The sequence below is a fragment of the Gavialis gangeticus genome, unplaced genomic scaffold (genome assembly GCF_001723915.1).
Source record: "Gavialis gangeticus isolate Ggan-Ray unplaced genomic scaffold, GavGan_comp1, whole genome shotgun sequence".
NCBI classification, from domain to species: domain Eukaryota; kingdom Metazoa; phylum Chordata; order Crocodylia; family Gavialidae; genus Gavialis; species Gavialis gangeticus.
Window position 1 is genome coordinate 110,575,590 of NW_017728992.1, and position 9,809 is coordinate 110,585,398.

General features: G+C 43.9%; 1 protein-coding gene across 8 annotated transcripts in view; it reads left to right on the forward strand.

Annotated features, from left to right (window-relative positions):
- DTNA (dystrobrevin alpha) overlaps positions 1-9,809 on the forward strand; it is a 416,444-nt gene that overhangs the window by 371,683 nt on the left and 34,952 nt on the right. For all 8 annotated transcript variants that reach the window (XM_019526848.1, XM_019526842.1, XM_019526857.1 and 5 more), the window contains one exon: positions 6,705-6,864. In XM_019526848.1, the coding sequence (XP_019382393.1) occupies positions 6,705-6,864 (160 nt within the window). The remainder of the gene's footprint in view (positions 1-6,704; positions 6,865-9,809) is intronic.

Genomic DNA, 9,809 nt, shown 5'->3' on the forward strand with positions numbered 1-9,809 from the left:
ACTCAGTTGATTTAATAAAAGATATCACATCTACCCAAAGAATCTTGTCTGTCTAAACAGAAAAAATACATTTTCATATTAGTAAATTTCTATTCTTGTTGGATATTTCGTCCCTAAAGTTTTTCCTATCCCTGTACCATCCTTATTTTCCCCACTCAAATTCATGGGTTTTCAGTATTAGTAAACCATACAACGTATGCTGTATTCCAGTATTAATATTACAGTGTCATAATTAACCAACTTCTACATGAATTAGGCAACCTTTAATAGTAGTTGACTAAGCACTGCTGAAAAATAATTAAATTCCTTTCAAACAAGGCCCACTGTTGTTTAGCCCTGTCTAGCTAACTTGTGAGAAGCTCTGGCAGTATTGCTGGGTCTTGGATTAATGATCTATAGACCAGCCATAATTTTTTTTCAAGGTGTGCTCAGTCTGGGGTTTATTTATAGTTTACTCCGCTGAAGACGTTGATTACAGAACAGGCCAAATATATAGAGGCAGGCAATAAATGATAAACATAATCAGATATATACCCCTCAGTGGCAATTCTGTTACCATTATATATGGTCCTCACCCTCCCATCATGGCTGGTGATGCTTTGCTATTTTTCCTTGCTTCTTTGACTTTCCTCCTTTCATCCTTCATTCAATCAGAGGATACTTACCATTTGACTGTAGGCCTTGAGTATGATGCCTTAATAGTACTTTGTCCTTTCACTAAAAAAGAGAAAAACACCTTGTAAAATTCACCAAAATACACATCTAAGCCCTTTCCCAAAGGGTCTCATTTCAAAGAATATATGCATGCTTTTTTTGAGAAAGGCAAGATGGGAAAGAGTGCTGCTTTACCTTTCCTAAGCAGCAAAAGGAGCCTCGGCCATTATGTTCTGACACAAGATCCCTATTGTCAAAAATTCAATGCTGTGGCACTCGTGGCCTCCTCAGAGTAACTGTGCCATTGAAAATTGGTCCTCCCAAAAAGAAAAAAAGTTTCCCCAAAGGGTGAGAAAAGATCACTTGAGCACAAAGGTAAGGGACGCATTAGAAGTATATTTTCTTCTTCAGTATTGACAAAATCTTATCTGGAAAGGAAAGGATGGAAAAACGGGCTTGCAGCATGGATGTCCAGTCTATTTTTGTGTCAGTAATATGGTTGTAAAGGACCAGGTTTTGGCCCAAGGGTCATGTTTTGCCTTGAATCAGGAGAGTGCTGTGCCTGCAGGCATGAGAAATCCCTCCATGTACTGCAGATGCAAAGGAGTAGGTCTATAATGAAAATGGGAAAGATGATAAGCCATTCCAGTGAGAGTATGACCCCATGGTATCTGAAATGCTTCATTGCAGATGATCCAAAGAATAGTGACTGCAAAATTCACACTGGGAAAAAAAAACATGAATTGACTAGCAGTCTGCTTTATTTTGGAAGGTTCAAATGAGTTGCCTATATGGGCATTCTCCACAGGTCAAATGTGGCTCTGATAAAAGCAGAAATAATTCCACTGAAGTGAATAGGCCAATGCTCATGTCTGGCAACTTACATAATTTGTATCTTTCTGGGTTTAATATGCTACATTCTCTGTGTAAGAAAGTTGTGCCTGATATGGAACCAGAGAAGCAGAATAGAGGTGGCTTCTAAATAGTGGAGCCAGTCAAGACCTAGTCAAGCTCATACAGCCTGGCCCCAGGACTTGTGGCCCCCAGGCCCTTAGAGTCAGGGATAATCAAGGTGCACAGGCATGCTGTTCCCAATGGTGCTGTAGTGGGGCCAGGAAACGTGGTGACCCCTGCAGAATCTCTGGGTAGAAAGCTGTACTTTCCTTGCCTCTTTACACTGCTGTGGCATTTCAAAGCAACCACAGAAGAGGCTCTGGTTTGGTATCTTCAGGTGATATCAGTTTAGACTAGGGCTGTCCAGCTGGTTGTTTACAGGCCCTATGCAACCTGTAAAGGGTTAAATTGAGGCCCTCAGGCTCCCATCCAGCTGCTGCTCCCCTGCTCCCTCCATTGCTTCTGCAGCTGGAGGGTGGGGAGGAAAGGGGTGGGCAGCAGCAGCTGAGTGAGAGCCTGGGGGCTGGGATCCCTAGGCTCCCTCCCCTTCTGGCTTCCCCTTCCCTGTCCCAGGGACTGGGGTGGTGCAGTGCAATGCAGCCTACAGTGCTGGAGGAGCCTGCAGCCTGCGGCACCTGAGAGGCGTGATGCAGCAGAGAGAAGTCCACAGTCAGGGAGCTTAGTGTGAGGCAGGGCACCTAGACACATGGTGCAGCCGGGTTGTGAAGCTTTGAGGGTCCAGTGAACCCACTGGTGTGGCCTCAGCCACTTAGAAGTTGAACAGCCCTGATTTAGACCTAACCTTTTACCGTGAGTTTTCATGATTTTTTCCCTTCGGCACTGAACTCCTTGCTAATCTAACTCTGGTGGTCCATTTTTTTTTCTTTAGGAAGAAGAATTGAAACAGGGAGTAAGTTATTTGTCTTGTTATAGGTCTCACTAACTCTTAAATGGGATTGAGAACCTGTGATTTATCATTTTGCTTCTGCTTAAAAGGTGTGCTTATGTCTTGGACTGAGAATAATATGTTGCATTTGTTTCATACATCTTATATGAGGATTTCAAATCAATTTATACAGTTAAACTTCACAACACCCTTAGGAGGGAATAGTGGCTAGAAGAATTTTTTTTCTTGCTGTTTTAAGTGAGGTAATTTTAGGCGTGAAAAGCAATAGCTGTTTAGCAGTCCACAGCATACGACCACCTTGACTAGAGAGTGAAAAACTCCACAACCCCTTATAGCCTTTTAAGACTGCAGGTATCATTTCAGGGAATAGAAGAAAATTATCTGAGTTGGATTTAGCTTAGGGGAGTGGTCTTGAAATCCCCACTTGTTCAAAAAGGGCTCAAAGGACTTTTCCTGGCCATAGACGGTCAGGATCTTGTTTTTCACATGTTCTAAAAATAGTATTAGCAGCAGCTTTCCAGTGATCCTGAAGGACAGTCATTTTATTTTCAAAAGTAATGCAAGAGTTTATATTAATAGTGTTGAGTTTTTGGAAGATTTAACTAGTTTGTAGCTCTTTAGCATTAAACGGATCCTGTGAAGATTATTAGACCTAATATAAAAAGTGAGAGGAGTAAGGAGTATCTTAATGTAACAAAGACCACATTGGTCCCTAGTTTCACAAAAGGAAGTCAATGCTCAGTAGAATCAACAATTTTCCCATGACTGGTAATGCTCCCTAGGCACCATTTCAGTTTGTTACTAACAGTTCTGAGATGGAGCATGAATCTGTTCCAGCAAAACAAGTCATGGTTATATTCCAGAGGGTAAGACCTGCTAAATATCACCTCTGAGTGAGTCTTTTTTTCTTCTTTTCTCTGTCTAATAACATTAATAGTTTTCTTTTAAAAAAAGATCATATAGAATAGTCTCTTTGCTACCTGGAGTAAAAACAGGATATTGTACAACTGTAATATTTAGGGCCTTTTAATACAAAATCAACTTTGAGAATGGCAGGTGCTCACAGTAAAAATTAATTATTTCTACCTGCCTCTAAATTTCCATGAAATGTTCCCCACTAATCCCTCAAATATGCTTGTTTGTGGTTCTTTCGGGGGCATAAGGCTATTTTCATCTCCAGGGGAAATTTCTAATGCTTATGTAGTTTCAATTTCTTTACATCCATAAGAATTTGTTCTCTCAGAAGAGTAACACGGTCATCACATATGTACTGTTTTTCTAGCTGTAGTATAATAACATGACAACATTAAAATCCAGGGCTGGCTTTCCGGAGATGTGAGCTAGTTTCAACTCCAGTAGAGGGAGCAATGTACTAAAGATCCAGTATAACCAGTCTTCAAGTGTATTATACTTATGCACTAGCTAATGTAAATCCTGTCCCAGTTTAATGAGGGATAATTTAAAATGCTTACAACTTTGATGTAAGTGCAGTGAGTTAAATGGAGCTGATGAATTTCTCATAAAAAGCAGCTGGACACTGACAGCTGCAGTCAGTTAACAACTGAAAGCTGAAGCCTGCTATGTCCCAGCAGTGGTTGTGGCAGGTTCCCTCAGCTGCAGTTAGCATGCGTGCATCCTGATCTGGTTGGGCTAACCAGAGCTGAGAGTGGATTAGTCCTGGGTCCCTCTGTTGAGACTACCGATAAGCAAGTAATAGGCTTGGGACACAGCAGTTTTCTCCTAGGATATATAAAACCACTTTGTACTCAAATCATTAAGCTCATTTCCTATGAGTGTTACTGGCCTCTAAATATAAATAACTGTCCAGTGGTAACAACATTCTGTTGCCAGAGACCTGGGCTGAAATTGATCTAGCAAAATAAAATACATATATCAAAAAAGAGTTGGGGACTCTTAAGCCATCCAGTCCCCAAATCGCATCCCATTTCAACTTTCTTTTGATTGTATTATATGGGTAAGATTGGAAAAAAATGAAAAAAACAAAAATTTTATCTGCATAATGCACAGAAAAAAGCAAATGGCTAAGTTTGCATGCCCTTCTAAATATCTTGTTCAGAAAATGAAAGTTAGCGTTAACAGTGCATTATTTCCCAAACACATTTAATCACTATAGTCACTGTAGTATGTTCAGAGAAGAAATGCCTAGGAACATCTGTTGCAGGACAAGCCACATGACAGTCATAGAATTTGATAGTTCCTAGAAGTCTGATTTATTGGACAATATTTGCATATACAGACATTTCCTCACCTTTCCATATAGTTCTTGCTGTCTTTCTGTTTTTCATTATCATCTCAGTCAGTGGTAAAAGGAAACAGGAAAAAAATAAATACAGCAGGGAACTGTGGGCATCATGGTCTCCTCTGCCAAAATCTGTTTAGTGGAGGAGTAGTCATCAGGGAGGCATTTGCAGCTCTGCAGCATCCTGCCTGTTCTATCCTAGAATGGCCTCTATAGACCTTACAACAACATCAGAGTTTGAAACACTGCCAGCTGGTAACAGTCTCCAGAACATCGGTTTTGCCAAAATATTGCTTGGCAGAAGTTTCAGCTGGCCAGATCCAGCTACGTTGAGTCCTTTGCACTGCTAGAAGGATATAAAAGAGCCAAAAAACAGGAGAGCATCTGGTCCTATGTATTCAGCATTTCCTTCACTGTCATTTAAATATCCTAAAACATTTTCAAAAACAAATTGTTAAAATTTAAGCTAGTCATTCTCTAGTTAGAAGTGTTTCTCTCGCGTGTAAAGGTAACTTACACTTACAGAGTCCTGCCAGTCAGGTCCTTCTAATAAGAGGGCCCTCAAAAAACAAAACAACCCACCCCCTATTCCCAACCAAAATCTGCTCTATCAGTTGCAGTTAACTGGTAATAACTGCTTTTCTTCTTATCAGCAAAGACATATAGTAGATAGGCACAGTCAGGGACAGAAATTCAGAGGAAGAATAAATAGATATAGATCTTGAGAAAGTAAACTAAACCAATCTGATAAAGCACTGTTGTTGCCTGTTTTTGTGTGTGGGTATCAATTCCTTCTCTTTGAGTCGCTAGAGCAGTCAAGAGAAGTGGCACTGAAAAGTTAAGGAATCCATCTTTACTGTAAACAAGCTAGCACATGTGCACTAGTTGCTGTTTTAAGAGTCCTCACAGGGCTGTCACAGGTAGCAGCTAAATACAAATTCCCAAATCATTCTAAATAGCCTGTGGTTTGGTTTGGTTTCTGTTTTCTTTTGACATATATCCTCAGGGATTTCAGTGCATTGAAGGAAGAGTGCATTAATTCTTTGTGTCCTCAGCCTCATTCATCCAGATCCATTTTTTAAAAGTACTGTGAGGTTTTTTATAAAGTATGCTTGAATTTCAGTTAAGTGATACTAACTGTAAGGTACTAACAGCATGACATTGTATATGACTAGTGTTAAAACTTTTTAACTTCCAGCAGGTGATCCCATAACAGGAATTTAAATGGCCTATCTGAACAACGCATTGGGAGTGCCTGAGCCTATCCTGCAGTGTGAACAATGTGATAGTGTATGATTTAATAGTAGCTTAACTTACTCTGGAGCCAAAAAGTAAAAATACAAATGTATAATATTTGTTGGGAATATAAGCTTTTATTTCACTAATAGGTTGCATGTACATTACAAAGCTTTCTTGCATGAATGAGGCTTGAAAGGGAGGGTGGGGTGTTACTAGACAGAGGTCAGAGGATAAAAGCACAGGACTTTAAAATGCCCAAACATGAAAGCAAGCATGGAAATATTTCACTCCAGGAAAAGCTTCAGTTCCTTTCTCAGACTCAGTTTCCTTACTACCAACTTCTTTTTACTTCTTGCAGCCTGGAGGAGCTGTCTTGTCAAGCATTCATGTGAGGATTGCCAATATTCTTACAGGGTTGGGGGTCAGAAAAAGCCCCAGACATAATATTTTTGGTCCTTAAATCTTGTTTCCTTTAAATTTACTTATCTCACCCAGCTTCAGGACAAGGTCCTGACCTCCTCAACCTCTTTCTGTGTACTATATCTTTACTGAGAAATGCCTGGATGTTTCCTAGCTAAGTAGTTGTGTGAACAAGTTTCCCTCAGGAGATGTAATATTACCTTGCTGTTCTGCAAACTGCATGGGACCAGATGAGGTTTAACCCAGTTGAATGAGGAATGGACATAGATGTCAGAAGCAAATGTTTTCTCATTGCAGAAACCTTCTTAACCACTTATTCTTATTTTCTAGACTCAAGGAGCAGGCTCACCTCGTTCTTCACCCAGTCACACTATCAGCCGACCAATTCCTATGCCTATCAGGTCTGCATCTGCCTGCTCCACCCCAACCCATACACCTCAGGATTCTCTGACAGGAGTAGGAGGAGATGTGCAGGAGGCTTTTGCTCAAAGTAAGTTGCACTGTTATACAGAGACTGTATTTCAGTGTCTTTAATTTTTATTTGGTTAATGTTTAAAAATGAATGTGTGTCCTAGAGTTCTCTTCTGGGACACACAGAATCTGTGAGCAGAGCTGATGTCATCATCATTGGCAGTTTAAGGACAATCTCTCCCACAGCTCAGTGATGGGTCTTGAAGTGACTTAAGAGTCCAATCCTTGAACCACAGACCCATCCACAGAAGTTGCAGGTCTTTCCACAGGGGAAGGTAGTCCTTAGGCCAGGATTTCTCACCTTTCCCTTCCTCCACTCTCTCTTCCCTCCTTCAAGGGCAAGGTGCTTTACCTCAAAATGGGCAGCCACTTGGTTGAGGTTGCAGCTCCATTGGAGCTGGTCAGAAGCCTACTCCTCCCTTGTCTTAACATTGGCATCTGCTTTCTTGAGGTATGCCTTCAATGTGTCCTTGTAGGATTTCTGCTGGCCACCATGAGATTTCAGGCCATTACTAACCTGGAAGTAGAGCACTTGTTTTGGGAGTCAAGAATGAGGCATCCACACACAATGTCCGGTCCACTGAAGTTGGTGCTTGAAGATCACTGACTCCCAAAACAAGCAGGTGCACAGTGGATCCTGTGCTGGATCTCTTTATTAATGTTTGCTCTCTGAGAGAGGTGGCTACTGAGGTAGGGGAAGTGCTTGACTTGCCTCCAAAATCTTTCCCTCAATAGTAATTTGGGGAGTAGGGGTCACATTTGTGGCCTGAGGCAGGCTGATAGAATACTTTAGTCTTCTGGATGTTGAGAGAGAGGCTCAGAGTTGAGTAGGCTTCTCTGAAAACACCCAGTACAGTCTGGAGGCTTTCCTCAGTGTGAGCAAGGATGGTGCAGTCATTGGCTTATTGAAGGTCAAGGATGGTTGTTTTGCATGCCTTGATCTTTGACTAAAAATGTCCCTGTTGCAGAGCCCTCCATTCATTCAGTATTCAGTGTCCATTCCAGAAGGAAGGTGGTCCTTAATGAGAACCAAGGTGACAGTCAGAAAAATGGAGAGCAGAGTTGGGGCTTTACCCCAGTTCAGGGTCAAGCCGGAACTTGAGTCCCAGAGCTGCTTGACCCCAGTTCAGATGACAAATGGATCTGTCTCTCAGCCACTACATAAAACAATCACAGTCATCTGGTTGTGGAGAAACCTCAAGACCTTGATGTCCTTTTCTGGACACCCAAGTCTGGCTGGTACTTTCTACATTGTGATTCCAACAGGACTTCCTCAGCAGGAGGTAGAAGATGGTTCAGTAGTTTCCACACACTGATTTATCTCCTTTCTTGAAGATAGTCATGATGGTGGCATTCCTCAGATCCCCAGGAATCTCTTTGTTTCAAATGCATGGAATAAATTTGTGCAGTCTCAGGACCAGTTTCTTGCCATCAGCTTTATAGATGTCAGCAGGTATGCCATCCAACTTAGTGGCCTTGTTGTTTTTGGTTTCCTTGATTGTACACCAGATGTCTTCTAAGATTGATTGGGCTGGTAAGGGGTCCCTTTCCAGGATGTCAGGGGATGGATTCAATAGTGGTATCCACTGGGCCTCTGCAGATAGGGAAGTATTTGATTCGGATTTGGCCTATTCAGAGGACAGTGATTTGATTTGGTGATTCGAATCACTGTCCCCATTTGAGTCAGCTGAATCAGAATCAGAGATTCAACAATGATTCGGTGCTGATTCAGAGATTTGGAACAGCCAGGGACAGGCAGGCACAGTTAGGTGGCTGCAGGTTCTCCCACAGTTCTACCGGCTGTGCCTGCCTCTCCCCATGTGGGGAAACCCATGGGAAAAGCCCTAATGGCTGCCCTGCCCGGTCCAATTCCCCACCAGGCCCTAGCCTCCCAGCACTTAAAAAAAGCCCCGCACTCACTGGCAGCAGCAGGGGCTCTGGGGTCTCCTGCCAGAGCCCCTCCCCACGCAGCCCCCACTCCCAGATCATACCCCCTCACCCAGCCTTGCCCCGATTGGCCCCGCCACCTGGCCCCAGCAGTCCAGGAATGAAAGCAAACAAGCAAACAAAAAAAAACCGCACTCATCGGCAGTAGCAGTGGCAGCATGAGCTCTGGGGCTGTGTGGCAGAGACTCCTTGCACAGCCCCCGCTCCCTGATCTCTTCCCCTGCCCAGCCCCGCCCGGCCCTAGCATCCTGACAATTGTTTTTTAAAAAGCCCCACACTCACTGGCTCTGGCAGCGGTGATCAGGACCTCTGGAAGCTCATGAAAGAGCCCCCCACGCAGCATGGGGCAGTGGGGAACAGCATGGATCGCCCCCCCACCATCTGGCACCCACACAGCAGCTGCCCTCTGGTGCAGGTGCAACACAGCTCAGCAGGGCACTACACACTGTCTGGGAGCTGGGGCCACTGGGGCTGAGTGGTGCTGGGCTCCAGCTGACATGTGGAGCCACCCAGCTCCCCCCAGACAGTGTGTGGTGCCCTGCTGAGCCATGCCGCATGCACACCATGGGGCAGCTGCCATGCAGGTGCCAGGTGGAGGGGTGATTCCTACTACCCCCCACTGCCCCGTGATGCGCAGGGGACTCTGCCATGAGTGCTCAGAAGGCCTGATCCCCACTGCTGCAGCCAGTGAGTGTGGGGCTTTTTTTTTTCTTTAATAGTCGGGATACTGGGGCCAGGCAGGGCAGCCATTGTGGGCAGGACTGGATGGGGGGGTGAGATCGGGGAGCAGGGGCTGTGCGGGGGGGTTCTGCCACATGGCCCAAGAGCCCCCCCATCCACTGCTACTGCTGGTGAGCGCGGTTTTTTCTCTCTTTTTTTTTTTTTTTTTTTAAGTGCCGTGAGGCTGGGGCTGAGCAGGAGATGGCACCAGGCAGGGCAGCCCTGGGGAGAACCTGCAGCCACCCAGCTGTGCCTGCCTCTCCCCAACCTATCCTTATCTCCATATCAATTCAGAGG